The 21933-nt window shown below is 47.9% G+C and overlaps 2 protein-coding genes and 1 long non-coding RNA gene across 14 annotated transcripts; 1 reads left to right on the top strand and 2 right to left on the bottom strand.

Moving 5' to 3' along the window:
* Positions 1-452: 452 nt before the first annotated feature.
* On the bottom strand, positions 453-8364 carry thbs3a (thrombospondin 3a). Of its 5 annotated transcripts, none has more exons than XR_015860820.1 (23): positions 8261-8363; positions 7987-8108; positions 6183-6380; positions 5797-6053; positions 5113-5212; positions 4873-4955; positions 4661-4712; positions 4438-4586; positions 3926-4375; positions 3705-3857; positions 3507-3617; positions 3333-3440; positions 3063-3222; positions 2868-2986; positions 2745-2797; positions 2495-2676; positions 2231-2409; positions 2076-2124; positions 1799-1995; positions 1395-1567; positions 1110-1249; positions 795-944; positions 453-668 (listed from the first exon to the last, which is right to left on the bottom strand). XR_015860820.1 is itself a non-coding variant. In XM_088386925.1 (23 exons), the coding sequence occupies exons 2-23, from the start codon at positions 8060-8062 to the stop codon at positions 607-609; spliced, it is 2814 nt and encodes a 937-aa protein (XP_088243051.1). In that variant the 5' UTR covers positions 8063-8108; positions 8261-8279; the 3' UTR covers positions 453-606. The 5 variants fall into 5 exon arrangements, 4 of the variants coding, with proteins under 4 accessions (XP_088243051.1, XP_088243049.1, XP_088243048.1 ...); XM_088386925.1 differs by lacking the exon at positions 795-944 and having other exon boundaries at positions 3926-4000; positions 4238-4375; positions 8261-8279; XM_088386923.1 differs by lacking the exon at positions 795-944 and having other exon boundaries at positions 8261-8295.
* A 38-nt stretch (positions 8365-8402) lies between these two features.
* Positions 8403-12219, bottom strand: LOC148392660 (metaxin-1-like). Of its 6 annotated transcripts, XM_088386932.1 has the most exons (9): positions 12067-12219; positions 11006-11075; positions 10855-10934; positions 10101-10193; positions 9836-10018; positions 9691-9765; positions 9446-9522; positions 9199-9344; positions 8403-9111 (listed from the first exon to the last, which is right to left on the bottom strand). In XM_088386932.1, the coding sequence occupies exons 1-9, from the start codon at positions 12145-12147 to the stop codon at positions 8891-8893; spliced, it is 1026 nt and encodes a 341-aa protein (XP_088243058.1). In that variant the 5' UTR covers positions 12148-12219; the 3' UTR covers positions 8403-8890. The 6 variants fall into 6 exon arrangements, with proteins under 6 accessions (XP_088243058.1, XP_088243054.1, XP_088243053.1 ...); XM_088386928.1 differs by lacking the exon at positions 9691-9765; XM_088386927.1 differs by lacking the exon at positions 9691-9765 and having other exon boundaries at positions 12034-12188.
* LOC148392659 (uncharacterized) lies at positions 11001-20247 on the top strand. Of its 3 annotated transcripts, none has more exons than XR_015860821.1 (4): positions 11001-11300; positions 18989-19094; positions 19230-19291; positions 19418-20247. It is a non-coding gene; the product is annotated as an uncharacterized LOC148392659 (long non-coding RNA). The 3 variants fall into 3 exon arrangements; XR_015860823.1 differs by lacking the exon at positions 11001-11300 and adding an exon at positions 16612-16870; XR_015860822.1 differs by lacking the exon at positions 11001-11300 and adding an exon at positions 17391-18751.
* Positions 20248-21933: the final 1686 nt, after the last annotated feature.

The raw sequence follows: 21933 nt of genomic DNA, 5'->3' as shown, positions 1-21933 counted from the left end.
TTAGAACTCAAGTGTACGCACTGCAATTGTCTGGGCTCTCCCTGCCTTCTGCTGGAGTGTGGGCAAGTTTTGTGCCATAATTCCTCAATTTAGACGTTTTATGTTGAAAAAAAAAATTGCGATGTAGTAAAACCGTGATAAACGAACCACGATGTAGCGAGGGATCACTGTATCACTATCCAATCACAATTCTAAACAAAGGTTACATGCACGGACGCGCAAGCTCATTTGGAAAATGACGGTGCGCACAAACGCACACGCACACACACGCACACACGCACACACACACACACACACACACACACGTGTTTGTCTGGACCAGATGTCAATCAAATCAGGTGCTTATTTTAACCTCAAAAGTTGTCTCGTGAGCTCATCATGTCCATCAATGTGTGTGCCATTTCACTCAGTTCTTTCATGTCACAAGTGATGTTTGTAATAAAAGACTGACAAACATGATCTGTGGCTTTATTCTTTGAAGGGAGTTTTGACACCATTCGCTCCACTTTTTGTCTTCAAGAGTGTCCTTTGATTGACAGCCGATGGCTCAGGTCGGGCCCTGCATCTGGCTTCGCCCCCACCTTTGGCTACGTCCCCCATCTGCGCTCACACTTGCACGTGCATCACCACCTGTTGGCCGTGCTTGTGGAAGTCTTCAGGAAGCGTATCTGGAAGCACGACAGCAGAGCTCATGCTAATTAGAGGTCCGAAGCAGCAGGTGTGGGAATTTGCATTCAGCCAATTTTGCTTCCCCAGTCAGACTGAACCGGGCATGGAATATTTGTTAGAGTAACCTGGACTGAGCGAGAGGAGGAAACCCCTCTTCCATTGCCGTTATTCCTGCCAACGCGAGTCAGGTTTTGGCTTGTCTCATCTGCTGGGTCAAAGTCTTGCTACTGCCACCCTCCTCCCCCCTGCAATGGCTGATGGTAGACTAGGGCATCCTGTTGTGATCGATGGGCAAAGCTTGTAAAACGCTCTGTGGGCACGCCCCCCAGGTCAGTCGTTATTTTTGGAGGGTATCAAAATAGGCCGCCGCAGGCTTTGGCTGCTAAGGCTAAGTGCCAGTGCTAGCGATACATTGCACCCGTGTGCGCGAGCATTGTTACCGTTGCAGCGGTAGCGTAGGTTGGACCAGATGATGTTTTCCTGGGAGAAGCAGAGGACCCCCAGTCTGCCCCCCCTCAAAGTGCTGTCAATCACAACGCCCGAGTCAGCCACCATGTCAGAGCCCTCGAACAGACGAACCCTGGAGTGGAGTGCAACGCCAGCGCGCCAGCTTAGCATTAGGGTATTTGTTTTGAGTCCAAGCTTAACATCAGTGTATCCCATGACTAATGATGAGTGCGCTAGCTTGAATGACATGATAAACATCTTGATGTTGTTGGACTGACCTGATGTATCCGGCCTGCGGGCGGTGGCTGAGCTGCCACCGATATGACGTTTTGTCCTTCCAGCCCACGTTCCTGGGATCTTTCCACAGGAGCGTGGCTTCACCGCTTGTGTCGCCCGTGTGCCACAGCGCGTTCCTCAAATACTCGCCAGGACCCGTGCTCGACTTCATTGCCTGACCGGCACATGCACATACGGATCATGCAATGACACTAACAGCGAAAGGCCGGAGGACATCACCGGGACCGTTTTCGGCAGCAGAGACTAACGAGTTGGGTAGAATAAAGAGTCCGCGCAGAATCCTTTCAATCTCATGTCGAATCCGAACAGAGTAAAGGCGGAGAGAGCAGAGCCGTCAGGGTAGAATGACCAGCGTACAAAGTTGTGTCAAAGTGGAGTGCAGTACCTTGAGGTGCAAGGCGGGGCTCGCCACAGCACTAAACGGTTGCGTCTGCCAGTAGATTTGCTGCGTTTGCTTCCACATGACGACGTAGAAACTTGACGAGTCTTGATACGAGAACACGAAGCCGACGTAGTCGTCGTCCGTCACTGTGTTCACGTGGAACGTTCCCTCAAAGTCCACCCCGTTGAACCACGTGTAGCCTGCACGCATGCACGCACGCAGAGGTCATTGGCTTGCGATATGGCAACAATGGAGTTCCATGCTTGTGCGACCAACGCACCGATGGCCAGGCCCGGGTCGCTGTTCATTGTTTGCACAATCTCCATCCCCTAGAGAGTGGGAAGAAGACAGAGGAGGAGGTGCAGGAGGAGGAGAATAGCGATGGCCGAGAATCTCACAGATGAAGCTGACCGCCGTGGGGCGCTGCCGGCTGACCTGATTGAGGACCACCCAGTTGGGGTCGATCTGGGCGTCGCCTTCGGGGTCCAAAACCACCGTTTGATAAGCTCGGAAGTCGGTCAGCGTCACCTCAGCACTCTCAGGACAGGCGTCCAGGGCATCCCAGACCGCGTCGTCATCAAAGTCCAGCTCGCACACGTCGCCGATGCCGTTCACTTTACACATTCACATGAAGGCACATCAACACTCGTGAATATGCGCACGCACACACGTTCGGGGGTGGCATTCAATTTTTTTTACAGTCCGAGTCTTGCTGGTGAGGGTTTGGGATGAGTCTGCAGTTGTCCCTGTGATCCGGGATGCCGTCGTTGTCGTCGTCCTGGTCGCAGTCGTCTCCGAGGCCGTCGTTGTCCGAGTCCAACTGAGAACCGTTGGTGATGTCAGGACAGTTGTCCCGGTTGTCCTGGTGGCCGTCGCCATCCCTGAATGCAGCGCACCGTGTCATCACCTTCTCTTAGCCAAGGTGTGTGCATGTGTGCGTGTGTCGTACATGTCATGGTTGTTGTCACAAATATCTCCCACTAAATCATTGTCTTTGTCCGTCTGAAAAACAAAAACATGCTCAATGAAAACCCCAACAGCGTAGAAAAGCTTGCTGCATGCGTGCGTGCACCTGAGTCGGGTTGCTGAGTTCAGGGCAACTGTCGCAGGCGTCTCCGATGCCATCATGATCTCTATCTGTCTGCATGGGATTAGGAACCTTGGGACAATTGTCAAGCACGTTTGGAATGCCTGCACGCGCACACAAACACGCACGAGTCAAGTAAAATACGAGCCCAACCCCAGCTCGCCGATTGCGCTCGGGTACCATCTCCGTCAATGTCCAGGTCACAGGCGTCCCCTCTGGCATTTCCATCCGTGTCTGTCTGCTCGCTGTTAGACACGTTGGGACAGTTGTCGCACGCGTCTCCGAAGGAGTCGCTGTCGGAATTCTGCTGGTCCTTGTTGGGAACCAAGCGACAGTTGTCCTGCTCCACACGCGAGGCGACATGATTGTCATCGGACCGAGCCCAGGTGACCATGTGGCATGTGGACGCACGTCACATGACCACAAGCCACGTCCAAAGCGCACACGCACCTCCACATTTTTTATCCCGTCTCCATCGGCGTCGTCGTCACATTGATCTCCGATGCCGTCATTGTCGGCGTCCTCCTGACCCGAGTTTGGAGTTGACACGCAATTGTCCTGACGGACACAATGTTAGTCATCTGATGCCAGGATGATGAAGAGGACGGCGAGGACGATGCTGACCTGTCTGCAGTGTTTATTATTATCCAGGCAGGGCAGTGACCGGTCCGGGTAGCCGTCCAGGTCGGTGTCCACGCTGCACGTGTTTCCATTGCCCGCCCAACCAACATTGCACTGCACGCACACAAACACGCTAGCACGTTAGCGAGAAGCGGCACATGCAGCACATCTTGGTGGTGGGCGCGTGGAGGCGCATGTCACCGTGCAGGATGGCACGCCGTTCCTCTCCATGTTGCAGCGGGCATGGGCGTCGCAAGGGTTAAAGGTCAAGGAGGCGCAAGAACTGCGGAAGAAGCAACCTATTGTTTGGTTGCCAAGGTATCCAGCTTTACAGCCGCCACAGCGGAAGGAGCCCTGATCCCAAAGACAACAACGATAACAACGCTGGGGGCGGCAGGGGGCGGGGCTTGCCGGCGACTCACCTCTGTGTTGGTGCAAACCGAGTTTTGCACACAAGCGTCGGGAAGCTCCACACACTCGTCCATGTCTACACACACCTGAAAAACAACACAAACACGTACGTGTGCGTGCATACAAATATGCACTAACAAAAATAGCAACACACGAAAACACCTAAGTACGCATTCAAACACACAATGACATGTACACAGACAAAATACAAACATGAGACATATGTACAAACATACAAAACATACATCCAACAGAAACACACAAGCCGGAAAGTCACATGTGCAGCAGAAGCCTTTGGACATGCGTGGGTGTGCGCGCGTGACCTGCTTGTGCGTCTTGGCGTAGTGCAGTCCGGTCCCGGAGAGCGGCGGCCCACGCAGGCCGGGAGGACACGGGCCACATCGGAAGCCGCCTTCCGTGTTGATGCAGGCCGACGGTCGGAAGCACGGCTGCGCCTCGCACTGGCGGGGACGGCATCGTCACTCGCTGCCATCGTCCTGCGCGCGTGCGTGCGTGCGCTGACCTCGTCCACGTCACGACAGGTCGTCCCATTTCCCAGTGTGCCGGGCGGGCACGGTCCGCAGGTGAAGCCAGGGAAGTGCAGGCTTTCGGCACAGGCCACGCCCCGGTGGCATGGGTTGGGCCAGCAGTGAGAACGCGCCTTGTGAGAACCTGCGGTCGGGCGCACACACACGTGGCTTCAGTGGCATCCTGCCATGAAGCGTGCGAGTGGCAACCCCACTCACCGCAAACTTGACACTCCAGGATGGCGTTCCTCAGCAAAGACATCTCCTTTACCTGCACGCACGCGCACACGTCTCGCCATTTTGTTGGCATGTAACTGCACACCCACGACAGTAGGTAGCAGTGGCCTTCTTCTGTTCAACTCTTGGCTGTTCCAGAATAAGCAATAATGTGGTCTCTGTTGCAAGTCACCCTAGTGTGAAGGGTACCTCACCTGTTCCTTGACATCCTGTCGGAGTTCCCCCAGCATCTGATTGAAGAGGAGCATCTGACCAATCAGCGCTTTGGCGTGATCAGCTGACAGGAAGCAAAGCTCAGTCACCAGATGACAGCGTCTTCGTTTACCGAGGATCGGACGCACTCACCGAGGATAGTATGCAGGTCGCCGCGCGCACAAAGCGTTACGCTTCAAGAATACCGAAGTCACGTGTACTGCCACGGGTGTGTCACTCACCTAGGTTGTGGGCAGAGTCGCCTAGAAAAGGACAGTCCACCAGGGCGCCGGCTTGAACCATACTGCCCCCAAGCGCCACGCGCAGGATTTCCACGGCGCCCTGAGTGGCAAACAACCAGCCGGCGTCACTCAAACGCAACGGTACAAACCGCGGCCGGGGCTCTCCCCTCCCCATCCGGCTCCTGCGTGCCCGATTCAAACCATCGTCAAGCTTTGTCCCCATCATTTGAATCGGGCGTTTGGGAACGGGGTCCCATCCGAAACGGGGCTCACGGGGGCCGAACCCCGGCAAACTGCGCTGTAGGGATTGCTATTCTGTTGCTGAAAATGGGGAATGTGTACTGAGCAAAGGATTCCAAACGCCGCTTGGCAATCGTTTGCTCGTTCCAGTCTCCTCCATTGCGAGACGACCGCGGGCGATTTGTGGCGGCCTAGTGTGGGTATAATTATCACTAGTATCGGCACTGGTGGCAAACAGAAACTTTCAGCCGACGAGAGTAAGACCACATAAAGCGAAAGGTGATATGGTGACCATTATGGACAGGGAGCTTTTTTCACAAATATGCACAGGATGTGGTGACCATCACGGAGCTTTCGTCACAAATATGGATATGAATGACGATATGGTGAGCTTTAGTCACAAATATGCAAGAGGGAGTCGCTAAGGGCCGTGGCCAGGTGTACCTGCATGCGCGTGTACGCCTTCTGTCCGTGTCGGATCTCCACGGCATCCGGCTCCCGAGGGAGGGGAGGCAGGTGGGGCGCGCCCTCTGCCGCGTCGGCTAATCGGCAGTCTACGTAGAGCTCCGCCCTCATGCTGGCGTGTCGCAGCTCACTCAGACGCACCACCAGCGAATGGCGGCGCCCATCTGACACGTTGGCATTCACCAGGTTCACCGTGTGAACCTTCCCATCGGATGGACGCAAGAAGCGGAGCGACACTGCGCGCACGCACACAGGCAGCCATCAGGAACAGCTCATAGACAAACAGCAAGTCAAATAGGAATTGTCCAAAGAGAAAGTCAAAAGTGGACCAAACAAAGAGGAAGAAGGAGCAAGTAGTTGGCCACCTTTGTTGATCTTGGCCATGACGGCAACCTCCAGGTACTTCTTGTTGTCGTGCTTCCCATACACACCAAGGAGGACGCCGCCGCCCACCTTGGGCGGCAGGCGAATAGCTGCCGCCACGTAGACATCGGCTGGTGCACTGGCGCTGCCCCAAAATTCACCCTGCCACTTGGAGTCCTGAGCGCTCAGCACATCCATCACTGGCGGGGAGACAGAACGGTTACCGTAACAATGCTCGGTGATACCGTCGGGGTGTGCGTGGTTTCTTCGGATGGACTTATTGGCACTCTGGAGTAGAGCCTGACGAGGTGAACTTGCAATGCAGCAATAGGCAGAGTGGGCTACTTGTGTGGACTCCCTCTTTGTGGTATGAAAAGAATCACCAAATGTGTTCCACGAAACAAGTCCAAATTTACGTTTGAAACATGAAATGAAACAGAGTTGAAAAGAAACTTGTACGAATGTTTATTTTGATCAGAGTAGCTTTTTGTAAATGTATACAAGTGTATTCAATTTTTACAAAAAATTGTTGAAGTCCCCTTTCAAGAATGCATTTGCATTTGATCTTGAACCGCTCGTTTGTGGGCAAGACTATCTCCAATTTATGTGGCACTCGACAAGAAAAACAGTCGATAGTTTTCCCATCTCCCAACATTGTCGCTCACTTAGAAGTGAAGAGGAGACTAAACCAATTTCACGTAACCTGTGGGTGACATTATAGCTTTGCATCACCCATTTGACACAATTCAGAAAATGTGCAGCAATTTTAGGCCTTTATTTATAATATTATAAATAACGTGTGTTTTTGTGAAGATATTGAGGTGTGATTGACTTTAGCCCACTAATAAAATTGCACTACAGTGCAAACCAAACCTTTTCATCACCACTTATCGTCACAGGTGAATTATCCCCCGCGCGCCCCCTTCTCTGATATTTCCCCTTGTCACTCAGTTTCTGTGATCAACTTCTTAGCAAGCACGGCCACCCTATCTGCAGCTGAAGTGGGCGCTAAATTGCCTATTCCCCACACAGTGATAAACAGTGCTAAAACCGCTTTGCGGCACAATTATCTTTTGGGGGGCGTGCTCGTGCCAAAATGCAACACACCCGATTCAAGCAGGTGCGTTGGAGACGCGTCGGCCCTAGAGGTCGCAACTGCCCAGCCAGCCTTGCCAATCGCGCGGTGGTACACTTGACATGATGATGTGTGACGTGATCACATTGTTAAGTTTACTTAACGTCAAATTTGACGTCAGCATCTGGCAAACTAAGGCAGCAATTCCTTCGGTTTTAGTGACCGCCGGCAGAGGGAGGGTACGCGCGTGTCTTCGTTTAAAACAGTTGGCCTCATTTTTAAGAGGCAATAGCCAAAAGCAGCGGAGTTACGCAGCAGCAAATTGACTTTGAAAAGTCGTCCGCCAGAGACCACGATGGTCGGCAAGTCAAATTTTAATGTGAGAATTTTTCACATTCAACGTGAACTTCATGACGTCACGCGACCTCAAACGACCTGCTTCTATCAGCGACTCCCCGTTGAATCATTTTAGCAGTTTCTCTGGTTTTAAGCACAACTTGGATGTTACGAGCCAGAACGCTTTCTGTTGAACACTTCGGCCTACAGTACAATGTTACTCTATGAATGTTCGTCATTGTTGGCGGCGCAACTTGATGCCAAACGATTGCGAAAGCCCGACTAGATGGCGGCTGGCTTGTTCTCGAACACCCCAAAGTTCATGACGACTGTAAAAGTGTGCACTCCGCTGTCACTCAAGAAATGATGACGACGAAGAACGAAATCCGTCTTACCTTGCTGCTCCGGGACTTGTGCCGCCGTTCTGAGCAAGGAGATTGACAGCATAAAAGTCATCATCTCCATCTTCATCCTCTCAACCTCACTGGAAGACGAGCCGCGGGCACACAGACCACGACTGCGAGAACGCGCAGCCGCCGAAAGTGATGGGGTGGGAGAAGGGGGCGGGACCACACGTGACGCTATTGACTGATTGTACATGGGTACATGGGCAGTAAAACCTTGGTTGTAGTCGGGACGAGATGAGTAGAATTGGTTCAACTCGCTTACCTTATCGACAAGTCTTGTCCTTGCAGAAACAAACAAAATTTAAAAAATAGAATAAATACAATTTAAATCGGCCCAGCATAGGGTCGTAGGCAAGGACGCTGTAACGCTGGCTGTTCAGCTTTCCAACATTAACACAACGCAGTTGCCATGGATACAGGGCTTTTATTTTGTCTCTGATGATGAAGCTCAACTCAAACTGCTTCCATATAAGCTCGTCAGCACGCACATGCAGACATTCCTGAGCTTTGGCGTCAGGCGTGCAGCTGGAGTACAGACTGAGGGAGCGGAGCTCCCATGAGCGTTACTGACACTATTTCAAAAAGGCAAAAAAAAAAAAAAAAAAAAAATCTACTCATGACACTTCACATGTCAACATGGAGGAAGCAGGAAGGAAACGTGACAGGAGCTCAGAGGAAACATCAGAGCAACAAAAGAGAGGAAACAAGAAAGGTGGATGATGTCAAACAGGGAAGAAAGGCGGCTGAGAAACGTGAATAAAACGCGGGGGAAATTCCAAAGAAGCGGTTTGCAACGTCAGTCCTTGTTTTCCAACGGAAGCAGTCTGCAATGTCAGTCCTCGTCTTCCAACGAAAGCGGTCTGCAACTTCAGTCCTCATCTTCCACAGCCAGTCAGTCCTCATCTTCGTCGTCCTCAGGGCCAGCCGAATGTCGTTGGCCTTCCAGCGCCCCCTTGTGGCCGCGCTGGACGGACACCATGCCGGTGAGCAAGGCATAGGACAGCATGGCGCCCACTGCCGCCAGCGCCGACAGGAACTGCTTGACGCGCCGGTTGGGCACGTGCTCCACATCATAGCTCTTGGCCGAACACCCCAATCGGGGACCGCTGTTCTCTGTGGACACACAAAAAGCAAAACGGGCACGGTGGTCAGCACAGCGCCCGGTTGGTGTGGAATGTACGCAGACGGCGGCATCCTGACGGGGGAAATAGACCAGCAGAATGTTGGCGCAGAAGGCGTGCAGGTTGTCCAGTGACTTGAGATGTTGCTGCAACTTCCCGCTAGGGAGCTCGCACTTGAGGATGGGAGCCAGCCAGCCAAACACGACCGCATCCAGAGACGAAGGCCTGACCAGACGTCGATCACTGTAACGACCAAGCCCGAGCGACACAGCGAGCGACACGGCGAGCGACACGGACAGCGACGCGCCAAACAGCAAAGGACTCACGAGTCTCCAAAGAAGAACTTTTGTATTCCGAGTCGCTGCGCCAGCAGGTCCATGCAGTTGGTGGCGTCGTCGTACAACTGGAAGGCAAGTAGGGCCGCCTTCGTCATCAGGGTCAGTTTTCAAAAGCGCTTCTACCAGTTTGCTTGGAGAGCCTGGGAACGATTTGCAAACGAGCGCATCGACTCGCAACGCTTCATCCATTAGCAAAGCCTTCATCAAATTGCGCAGGGAGAATGACCCAATACCTTTTTTTCTGAACCCCTTTGAGCCTCTTGACTTGAAGTGGCGCTGCGATACATGCTAACAGGCCAGCCCAGGCTCTTGGTGAGGAGGATGTAATGATGTTTCCCCCCAAAAAAGCCAAGAAGCTGAAAAGCGCCGGCCGCTCACCTCCTTCTCCAGCTCGTCGCCGGGCTCCAGGCTGGCGTCTCCTCGCAGCAGGCGCAATTTGTCCAGCTCTTGGCGCCGCATGCGGCCCGGCAAGACCAGGCCGAGCGGGAAGGACACATGCTCGGCGTACCAGCGCCGCGTCACTTCCGCAAAGTTCTTGGGCTCCACCCACAGCGCGTACAGCTACAAGTGGAAAATGGTACCAGCGAGCGGGTACACGCATTGACACATGCAGACGGACACAGGCGCACACGTGCATACACACCACGGCCGGCGAGAGTTTCTCTTGGACCAGCGCGACGAAGGCCAGGCTGTCTGCGGCCTCCTTGGGCGACAGGTCAAAGTCGGCATTGTACTTCTGGAACAGGAAGAAATTGGGTTGTCTAGACAACGCCGGCAACAAGGAATACACAAGCAGCTCCTCGGCACTACGACCACCCGCCCACGTGCGCTTCTGCCAGACGAACAAACCCCCGCCTGCACCCCATGGCTATGACCAGCCTCAGGCCGCACAGCATGCGAGTTAATGACTTCCAGCTGCCGGGAAAGGGTCGGGGTTCTGATGCGGAAAATGTGGGTCAGAACCACAGCAAAGCAGAAAGGAGACAGGAAAATCTCAGCAATCCTCTTCCAAAACATTCTTGAAAGAAAAAAAATGCTCAAAAGCCATTTTGGACAAAAAGTCTCATTTGCCGTTGGGAGAAATTCTTTCCGATAATAAAATGGCGACAACAAAGTCCTCGCAACTTCTTGCTTTCTATATTTACTGTGTTGATGATGTAACAAGCGTGGAAGGTTTTTGAAAGTAAAAAAGGTTTGAGAGGTGGCAAATCCTTTTTAAGAGCACGCGATGTGGCAAGCCATGGCACTTATGTCTTTTGAATGCAACGATATGCTTCTTGTTTTGCTTCTGCACATGCGGCGCGTCGATGGCCACAGCCCTGAGCTATTGACAAATGACAGTCAACTTGCTGCTGACCGTCGACGCGGCGCATCTGACCGAGCCTTGTGTTGCTTGCCTGTTTTTGGAGGTGGACGATGATGTCAGAGGGTCGCCACAGCGCCTCCTTGTGGGCAGTCCTCAGTGCGGGAATGGTACCTGAATGCAAAGGAGAGGTGAGGAGGCGCCCTCTGCAGGCGGGTGCGGGAGTTGCGAAGGGTTTTCCTCACCTCCGGGACATCTCCACGGGTTGCTTAACTTGTGGACTTTGAGAGGAGCGCCGGAAAATTGAGCGTACGCCTGCCACGAACACATGTTTGGTAAACATTGAAAGGCGTTTTTGTTTTGTTTGCTGCCTCCGAACACAGACTGCTGCCACTCCTAAGTTGTATCAGCTTCTGTCAGCCTCCGCAAGCAGCGTTTTTTAAATTTCATTAAAGATAAAAGCAGACACGGTGACGTGACAACAACATTGGAATCAAAATGAGCAGAGGGAAGACAACGGAGACGAGTAATCACTTTCGGGTACGTTCCAATTTTGGCTCGCTTTGCTGCCGTGTGGGGACCCCACTTAGAAACCACAAACGGGTAGGGCTTATTTTGAAAACCATGCTTTTATTTTGGTGCGAGCAATTCAAAGCGGGAAGTATGGTTGGGGCTCAAGTGATATATGCGCTGCGCGACGAAAAAGTTGAGAACAAAAACTAAAGGTAGCTTTGACTCCGCTCTGCAGAACACGAAAGCCAAACTTTGACATCAAAAGCTCCAAACAAGTGTCAGGACGTCTCAGACAATTGTGACGTCTTAACGAGGACACCACACGGGCGTTTAAACATGAAATCCCAGAAATACATTGTCATCTACGCTTTTGGGGGACACTTGCTTGAACTGACACACGACACGGGAAGTCAATTATGAAATGTTACTACGCCCGCTCAGCATTGTGCTTGCTTACGTGCGCCTGCTTCGGAAACACTGTTGTACAGAAGATTGTTTTGATTTGGTTCACTCTGCTGTTTGCAGCCAGGTCGCCATTGCAAATTTGAATTTGTTGATGCCCTTAATAATAATAATAAATAAAGGCTCAATTAAAAAAATTAGCAGCTCTAGTAAACTGTGGATGATTTCAGGTACACCGCTGATGCAAGATCCTGACGTGATCGTCACTTGTTTGTTCCCGATCGCACTGGTGCTTTGATTTTGCGTCTACTCGCAAGCATGCTGAGCTCTCATCGTGAACGCCGCTAAAGCAACTGACCTCATACATAAAACGAGACAAACGGCAACCGACCAAAACTACCAAACAATCGCTGTTGACCGACGGCAGCCCCCAGTCTCCTTCCCACACGAACAGCTCTTCGTGCGCCGCCATCTTGCCCAGCGCCGGAAGTGACGAGCGTATCGTCACTGTCAACGTCGATTGATCGATCGCGTTTTGTGTCCTGTTTGGCAACGTTTTTTTGCCCGTTTGTGTTGACTTTATTTGTTGATGAGACATAAAATATTGAATACAAAGCTATAGGTTGATCAAATAAATACAAAGTAAAAAGGAACACAATCAGGTAAATCTGGTAATGACGAACTTTATGACTAAGGAAGAAAGTCCAAATACTTTTGTCATTCTGAAAGTCCTTTGATTCACAATAGGCTTAGTGAAAAATGAGAGTTGCAGGGCCGGTGTTGTGCTCGATTTGGTTCCCCCGTGAGATTTTGTTCCCCCTGCCGCGGGAGCGCGCACAGCTTGTTTGGAAAGCGAAAAACCGATGCCGTACGGCGTCGTACGGCGTCAGCACTATGTTGTTTTCAATAAAAACATGAAGAATTCACGTTTGCGTCAGTCAATTTTAATTTTTATAAAGGATTATTCTCATTTGATGTCTTTAAATTCATCCACGTTCTGCCATTGAAGCGGGGTGCATTCAAAGACCAGTCGTAAAGACGGAACACTCACTCACTTCACCAAAAAGCAACGATATAATTACGTGAGCTCTTTGCATAAACCTCGATGCAAAGAAACTCCTCCTTTTGGGTACCGTTACATGCTACAAGGAGTATATATTACAAAGGAGACTTTATTCTTAAGTGTAATCATCATTCATCCATCCATTTTATTACTCAGGTATTTTCAAAGCGAATTAATATTGTTGCATTTATTAATTTGCTTTAAAATGACAGCGCAATATAATTAAAAGCTGACACTCTAGCAATGTCAAACGTGTTCATTTAAGAAAAAGCCACACACGTTTTGTGATCAAATCTTTCATAACGACAATGATTTCAGTGAATTGATTTGAATGAATAATTGAGAAGAAATTTCAGTTCTGAAGGCTCCTTTTGTCCCAAGCAAAGTGAAAGGTGGTGGGATAAAAATTGTAACAGGAACGCTATAAAAAATGTCAAGGCGTGAATATTTGTGCCCCCCTCCCATTTTGAGAACGGTGAGTCCTGGACATCGACTGGCTTTTTTTCTGTCTTCCTGGGGGTCTGCTCAGGTAGTGTGGCAAATTTGAACAAGTTCCCTCATTCCTGGCCCAAGTTACAGGGGGGGAACATATCCTCACGGGCCACCCTTATTTTGAGAACGGTGAGTCCTAGACTCCAACTGTTTTTTTTCTGTCTTCCTGGGGGTGTGCTCAGGTAGTGTGGCAAATTTGAACAGGTTCCCTCATTCCTAGGCCAAATTACAGGGGGGGAACATATCCTCACGGGTGGCCCGTGAGGATATGTTCCCCCCCCTCATTTTGAGAACGGTGAGTCCTAGACTCCAGCTGTTTTTTTTCTGTCTTCCTGGGGGTCTGCTCAGGTAGTGTGGCAAATTTGAACAGGTTCCCTCATTCCTAGGCCAAATTACAGGGGGGGCCGTGAGGATATGTTCCCCCCCCTTATTTTGAGAACGGTGAGTCCTAGACTCCAACTGTTTTTTTTCTGTCTTCCTGGGGGTCTGCTCAGGTAGTTTGGCAAATTTGAACAGGTTCCCTCATTCCTAGCCCAAGTTACAGGGGGGGCCGTGAGGATATGTTCCCCCCCCTTATTTTGAGAACGGTGAGTCCTAGACTCCAACTGTTTTTTTTCTGTCTTCCTGGGGGTCTGCTCAGGTAGTTTGGCAAATTTGAACAGGTTCCCTCATTCCTAGCCCAAGTTACAGGGGGGGAACATATCCTCACGGGTGGCCCGTGAGGATATGTTCCCCCCCTTATTTTGAGAACGGTGAGTCCTAGACTCCAACTGTTTTTTTTTCTGTCTTCCTGGGGGTCTGCTCAGGTAGTTTGGCAAATTTGAACAGGTTCCCTCATTCCTAGGCCAAATTACAGGGGGGGCCGTGAGGATATGTTCCCCCCCCTTATTTTGAGAACGGTGAGTCCTAGACTCCAACTGTTTTTTTTCTGTCTTCCTGGGGGTCTGCTCAGGTAGTTTGGCAAATTTGAACAGGTTCCCTCATTCCTAGCCCAAGTTACAGGGGGGAACATATCCTCACGGGTGCCCGGTGAGGATATGTCCCCGCCCCCCCTCATTTTGAGAACGGTGAGTCCGAGACTCCAACTGTTTTCTTCTGATGATTTGTGCAGTGATACTGTTATTAATGCACTTTCTCAATGTCTTTGGCCTTATTTTGGTCAAACAACTTTGTTTCGTTATCATATAACATACATCAAAAATAATGACTTTAAACTTTATTTAAAAACATTATTATCTATTTGTTTATTTATTTATTTAACATCCAATATTGTAAAGTTATCAGTGCACAAATCATTTATTTACATTTACACCGTTTTAAATGGGGGGGAACATATTCTCACAGGGCACCCGTGAGGATATGTTTCCCTCCCTGTAACTTGGGCTACAGACTCATGGTCTGTCTGTATTAGTACTGTTTATTGAATTATATCTTGCAAAATTATCAATGAAGTTAAGAAGTTGAATATCTTAATATTGTTGTCGGGCCAATTAGTGGCCCAATAACGTTATTAAGACATTATAACTGGCATAACTCAATTGGCATTAATTTTGTTCTTTACACATTTTATTGAAATTATTGACAGATGTGCACTGATAACTTTACAATATTGGAATGTTAAATAAATAAATAAACAAATAGATAATAATGTTTTTTAATAAAGTTTAAAGTCATTATTTTTGATGTATGTTATATGATAACGAAACAAAGTTGTTTGACCAAAATAAGGCCAAAGACATTGAGAAAGTGCATTAATAACAGTATCACTGCACAAATCATCAGAAGAAAACAGTTGGAGTCTCGGACTCACCGTTCTCAAAATGAGGGGGGGCGGGGACATATCCTCACCGGGCACCCGTGAGGATATGTTCCCCCCTGTAACTTGGGCTAGGAATGAGGGAACCTGTTCAAATTTGCCAAACTACCTGAGCAGACCCCCAGGAAGACAGAAAAAAAACAGTTGGAGTCTAGGACTCACCGTTCTCAAAATAAGGGGGGGGAACATATCCTCACGGGCCACCCGTGAGGATATGTTCCCCCCCTGTAACTTGGGCCAGGAATGAGAGAACCTGTTCAAATTTGCCACACTACCTGAGCAGACCCCCAGGAAGACAGAAAAAAAGCCAGTCGATGTCCAGGACTCACCGTTCTCAAAATGGGAGGGGGGCACAAATATTCACGCCTTGACATTTTTTATAGCGTTCCTGTTACAATTTTTATCCCACCACCTTTCACTTTGCTTGGGACAAAAGGAGCCTTCAGAACTGAAATTTCTTCTCAATTATTCATTCAAATCACTTCACTGAAATCATTGTCGTTATGAAAGATTTGATCACAAAACGTGTGTGGCTTTTTCTTAAATGAACACGTTGGACATTGCTAGAGTGTCAGCTTTTAATTATATTGCGCTGTCATTTTAAAGCAAATTAATAAATGCAACAATATTAATTCGCTTTGAAAATACCTGAGTAATAAAATGGATGGATGAATGATGATTACAATTAAGAATAAAGTCTCCTTTGTAATATATACTCCTTGTAGCATGTAACGGTACCCAAAAGGAGGAGTTTCTTTGCATCGAGGTTTATGCAAAGAGCTCACGTAATTATATCGTTGCTTTTTGGTGAAGTGAGTGAGTGTTCCGTCTTTACGACTGGTCTTTGAATGCACCCCGCTTCAATGGCAGAACGCGGATGAATTTAAAGACATCAAATGAGAATAATCCTTTATAAAAATTAAAATTGACTGACGCAAACGTGAATTCTTCATGTTTTTATTGAAAACAACATAGTGCTGACGCCGTACGACGCCGTACGGCATCGGTTTTTCGCTTTCCAAACAAGCTGTGCGCGCTCCCGCGGCAGGGGGAACAAAATCTCACGGGAGAACCAAATCGAGCACAACACCCCCGTGAGATTTTGTTCCCCCTGCCGCGGGAGCGCGCACGCCTTGTTTGGAAAGCGAAAAACCGATGCCGTACGGCGTCGTACGGCGTCAGCACTATGTTGTTTTCAATAAAAACATGAAGAATTCACGTTTGCGTCAGTCAATTTTAATTTTTATACAGGATTATTCTCATTAGATGTCTTTAAATTCATCCGCGTTCTGCCATTGAAGCGGGGTGCATTCAAAGACCAGTCGTACAGACGGAACACTCATTCACTTCACCAAAAAGCAACGATATAATTACGTGAGCTCTTTGCATAAACCTCGATGCAAAGAAACTCCTCCTTTTGGGAACCGTTACATGCTACAAGGGGTATATATTACAAAGGAGACTTTATTCTTAATTGTGATCATCATTCATCCATCCATTTTATTACTCAGGTATTTTCAAAGCAAATTAATATTGTTGCATTTATTAATTTGCTTTAAAATGAATGATATAATTAAAAGCTGACACTATAGCAATGTCAAACGTGTTCATCTAAGAAAAAGCCACACACGTTTTGTGATCAAATCTTTCATAACGAGAATGATTTGAATGAATTGATTTGAATGAATAATTGAAGAACTTTCAGTTCTGAAGGCTCCTTTTGTCCAAAGCAAAGTGAAAGGTGGTGGGATAAAAATTGTAACAGGAACGCTGTAAAAAATGTCAAGCCGTGAATATTTGTGCCCCCCTCCCATTTTGAGAACGGTGAGTCCTGGACATCGACTGGCTTTTTTTCTGTCTTCCTGGGGGTCTGCTCAGGTAGTATGGCAAATTTGAACAGGTTCCCTCATTCCTAGGCCAAATTACAGGGGGGGGGGGGAACATATCCTCACGGCGGCCCCGTGAGGATATGTTCCCCCTCCCTTATTTTGAGAACGGTGAGTCCTGGACATCGACTGGCTTTTTTTCTGTCTTCCTGGGGGTCTGTTCAGGTAGTGTGGCAAATTTGAACAGGTTCCCTCATTCCTGGCCCAAGTTACAGAGGGGGAACATATCCTCACGGGCCCGTGAGGATATGTTCCCCCCCCTTATTTTGAGAACGGTGAGTCCTGGACATCGACTGGCTTTTTTTCTGTCTTCCTGGGGGTATGTTCAGGTAGTGTGGCAAATTTGAACAGGTTCCCTCATTCCTAGGCCAAATTACAGAGGGGGAACATATCCTCACGGCGGCCCCGTGAGGATATCCCCCCCCCCCCCCCTCTTATTTTGAGAACGGTGAGTCCTAGACTCCAACTGTTTTTTTTCTGATGATTTGTGCAGTGATACTGTTATTACTGCACTTTATCAATGTCTTTGGCCTTATTTTAGTCAAACAACTTTGTTTCTTTATCATATAAGAAACATCAAAAATAATGACTTTGTCATGCGGTCCGTTTATTTTTCCGGATTTCTGTCTTGTCTGTGTCGTAACTTCACTTCCTGTTTTATTTTGTCATCTTTTCCGTTTCAGTTCGTGGTTCCTTCCTCTGTTTTCGGTTGTCTTGTATTCCCTGATCCCGATTGTGTGCACCTGCGTGGTTGGCGCTAATTGTCAGCACCTGCGTCCCAGCCCTTTTGTGTGTATTTAATCCGTGTCTTCCCCTTGTCTTGTGCCAGTGTGTCTTGCCTCGTCCCGACCACCAGCGATTCTTTGACGTCCGAACTCCCAGTAAGATTCCTCCTTTTTGTCTCGCCACAGAGCGACGCCTTTTGTTAGTACCTTGTTCCCCATAGCCCTTTTTGTCTCGCCCGAGTGTGACGCTTTTTGTTTGGACTTTTTGCCGAGTGTTTCCCTCGCAAGAGGCGCCTTGAGTTGTATTTTTTGATCATCGTGTGTTGGAATAAATCAGAGAAAAGAAAGACTCTGCATCCGAGTCCTCCGCCTTGTTCCCTGCCTGACAGACTTTAAACTTTATTAAAAAACATTATCTATTTGTTTATTTATTTATTTAACATCCAATATTGTAAAGTTATCAGTGCACGTCTGTCAATAATTTCAATAAAATGTGTAAAGAACAAAATTAATGCCAATTGAGCTTTTTAATAAAATTGTTATAATGTCTTAATAACGTTGTTGGGCCACTAATTGGCCCGACAACAATATTAAGACATTTAACTTCTTAACGTCATTGATAATTTTGAAAGATATAATTCAATAAACAGTACTAATACAGACAGACCTTGAGTCTGTAGCCCAAGTTACAGGGGGGAAACATATCCTCACGGGTGCCCTGTGAGAATATGTTCCCCCCCCCCCCCCCCCATTTAAAACGGTGTAAATGTAAATAAATGATTTGTGCACTGATACCTTTACAATATTGGATGTTAGATAAATAAACAAATAGATAATGTTTTCTTTTCTTTGTTGGTCAAACAATATTGTCTTGAATTCAAACTTGTCACCGAAGCACCCACTTTACCCTACTTTGTAAGTGCGCACTTCATGTCATTTCGCCATTTGTTTTCTGACAACAATACGCTGCCGCACGATGGACCCAACTACTTACCAACAAATTATTGCCTACAAAACAAAACGTGAATACCCAAATGGTATTACGAAGGAGAAGTACGTATTGAGAAGAAAAGCTTCTTTTTACGACGTTGAGGGTAAGACACACAACGTACATAAATCAAGCAAATTAGATCCAGAGACGCACCAAAAATTCACATTGCAGAACCTGCTAATTTCTACACTAACGTCAGAAACTTACGTTTTAGAGTAATTACTCTATAACACAAATAATTGACTTCTAAAATGTTGAACGCAATATATATAACACACAAGATGGCAAACATTTAAGGCATTCTTTATGCATTGTCAACATCTGACATTGTCTTTTTCAGTTTGCAGAACATCTTCTTTCAAATGAAGAAATAGATTTCTCAGCAAAGGCACACGATATAAATAGGTACAGGCTGCAAAGTGCCACCACACTTCTATTAGAGACTGGTAAGTAATGTGCACCCAAGAGATGTTATTGCCACCCAAAGAATGGTCCTGACTGTGCTATCAATGCTATATACAACTCAGTTAAGTTTTACACAGGGAAGTACGATAGCAATTCTTCTGTCTTTGTTTTCACAGATGATTTATCTGACTTGTGCTTTGTTTGTGGGGAAGCTACACATGACACAGACAACAGATGGGTAATTATGTCAGGTCTTGTTAACTAATGCATGTGATGATTAAGAAATATATTGAATTACACATGTGTTGTAAATTATTGTAAATGTGCTGCATTGTATGATCTTGCTTTTTTCTTTGTTTACCAGATTCAGTGTGACGAGTGTTGCAGGTGGTTCCATCTTGTATGTGTCGGGGAGCCTCCAACCGAAGGCTCCTTTTTGTGTACAGCATGTACAGAATTTAAATGCTAAATATTTGAAGCTTGCTTGAAGACCATTTTGCTTTTTTTTTTAATTGAATTTTTTAATTTTTTAATTTTATTATTTTTAAAAAAATGAGGATATGTTCCCCCCCATGTAATTTGGCCTAGGAATGAGGGAACCTGTTCAAATTTGCCATACTACCTGAGCAGACCCCCAGGAAGACAGAAAAAAAGCCAGTCAATGTCCAGGACTCACCGTTCTCAAAATGGGAAGGGGGCACAAATATTCACGGCTTGACATTTTTTATAGCGTTCCTGTTACAATTTTTATCCCACCACCTTTCACTTTGCTTGGGACAAAAGGAGCCTTCAGAACTGAAAGTTCTTCAATTATTCATTCAAATCAATTCATTCAAATCATTCTCGTTATGAAAGATTTGATCACAAAACGTGTGTGGCTTTTTCTTAGATGAACACGTTTGACATTGCTATAGTGTCAGCTTTTAATTATATCATTCATTTTAAAGCAAATTAATAAATGCAACAATATTAATTTGCTTTGAAAATACCTGAGTAATAAAATAGATGGATGAATGATGATCACAATTAAGAATAAAGTCTCCTTTGTAATATATACCCCTTGTAGCATGTAACGGTTCCCAAAAGGAGAAGTTTCTTTGCATCGAGGTTTATGCAAAGAGCTCACGTAATTATATCGTTGCTTTTTGCTGAAGTGAATGAGTGTTCCGTCTGTACGACTGGTCTTGGAATGCACCCCGCTTCAATGGCAGAACGCGGATGAATTTAAAGACATCTAATGAGAATAATCCTTTATAAAAATTAAAATTGACTGACGCAAACGTGAATTCTTCATGTTTTTATTGAAAACAACATAGTGCTGACGCCGTACGACGCCGTACGGCATCGGTTTTTCGCTTTCCAAACAAAGCGTGCGCGCTCCCGCGGCAGGGGGAACAAAATCTCACGGGGGAACCAAATCGAGCACAACAGGTGTACCAAATCGAGCACAACACCTGTTATCGAGCGGGCGAGCCGACATGTTTATGGGGCGCAGCTTCCGTGTCGGAAACCAGCTGAGCTTGGATCGTCCACAGTCACGCGTCGTCCAGCCGCACCGGTGCGTCACAAGCACATGTTGAAGGTCGCCCTACCCACACGAGACACGAGTCTGTAACGTCCGCGGACGATCACGTCGCTAGCCGAACCGCCTGCTTGCGTTTATAACGGACCCTAGTGGTGACGTCTCTCGCCCAGGAAAATCACTCCAGCATAAAGCCACAGATTCGGCCTTCAAAATAAAAACGTGCGGAGTCTTTCTACTTCTGGAGGTGATGTAAGGCACGTGCGCACTTTCGACCTGTTCTGCCCCCCCCCCCCCCCACACACACACACACTTTTCAGTGACAAGTCTCGTTGGATCAACTGACCTGTATTGACCCTTTATGGCACAGGCGTCAAACTACGGCCTGCCACATCAAATTCGTGTGTCATTACTAGAATTGCAAATTGGCTTCACTTTTAATAATATATTTCTTTAAATATTTGACTAGTTTTTACTCATCTGATTTGAAAACGAGTTATTTGTCAGTTTGTTTTGGAGCTTTTACTGTATATAATATGAGGTGCTCATACATTTATTTGGGTTGACAGTCATAATGGCCCTCCGAAAGAAGCTATGACTACAATGCGGCCCGCGAAAAAAATGAGTTTGACACCCCTGCTTTATGGCAGTGGTCCCCAACCTTTTTTGCGCCACGGACCCGTTACGTGTCGGAATTTTTTTCGCGTACCGGCTGTTAGAGTGGTGCCCACTCTAACTTATTTTTGCAAGAACCACACGGGAGACAGTATGCCCTTTTAAACACCTGCAAGTGAAGAGTCATTCGTCGCTGTGCATACAGCGATGATCGAATGAGGTCTGACTCAGGCCTCTTGCAAGAGCATTTTTATTGAGAGAAACAGGGTGGGGGTGAGAGTGGACAGGATGGAGTTGAAGCCCCTGACCTCTGGTCAAAGCATATCAGGGGGTGTTTTACGACATTGTGTAAGACAGGACAAGCTAGGTTATTTATTACAGGTTACATCCATCCATCCATCCATCTTCTTCCGCTTATCCGGGGTCGGGTCGCGGGGGCAGCAGCTTTAGGAGGGACTCCCAGACTTCCCTCTCCCCAGCCACTTCATCCAGCTCATCCCGGGGGATCCCAAGGCGTTCCCAGGCCAGCTGAGAGACATAGTCTCTCCAGCGCGTCCTGGGTCGTCCCCGGGGTCTCCTACCGGTGGGACATGCCCGGAACACCTCCCCAGGGAGGCGTCCAGGAGGCATCCTGATAAGATGCCCGAGCCACCTCATCTGGCTCCTCTCAACGTGGAGGAGTAGCGACTCTACTCCGAGTCTCTCCCGGATGACCGAGCTTCTCACCCTATCTCTAAGGGAGA

The sequence above is a fragment of the Syngnathus floridae genome, chromosome 10 (assembly GCF_059516105.1).
Source record: "Syngnathus floridae isolate MCC-2025c chromosome 10, RoL_Sflo_1.0, whole genome shotgun sequence".
Classification (NCBI taxonomy): domain Eukaryota; kingdom Metazoa; phylum Chordata; class Actinopteri; order Syngnathiformes; family Syngnathidae; genus Syngnathus; species Syngnathus floridae.
The sequence above is the reverse complement of the archived record's forward strand: the minus strand, read 5'-3'. Positions and strand labels throughout refer to the sequence as shown.

Bases quoted from the DNA above. Each gene is read 5' to 3' on its own strand.
- thbs3a (XM_088386922.1), bottom strand. From the start codon at position 8,062: ATGAAGATGGAGATGATGACTTTTATGCTGTCAATCTCCTTGCTCAGA. The intron at 4,376-4,437 runs GTCAGCGCACGC...CGTCCCCGCCAG, and splicing joins CCTGTCGTGACGTGGACGAG to TGCGAGGCGCAGCCGTGCTT. The intron at 3,223-3,332 runs GTGCGTGTGCGC...CGTGTGGAGCAG, and splicing joins ACGGGATAAAAAATGTGGAG to GACAACTGTCGCTTGGTTCC.
- LOC148392660 (XM_088386932.1), bottom strand. From the start codon at position 12,147: ATGGCGGCGCACGAAGAGCTGTTCGTGTGGGAAGGAGACTGGGGGCTG. The intron at 10,019-10,100 runs GTGTGTATGCAC...TTCCACTTGTAG, and splicing joins AGAAACTCTCGCCGGCCGTG to CTGTACGCGCTGTGGGTGGA. The intron at 9,112-9,198 runs GTCAGGATGCCG...GTGTGTCCACAG, and splicing joins TCTGCTGGTCTATTTCCCCC to AGAACAGCGGTCCCCGATTG.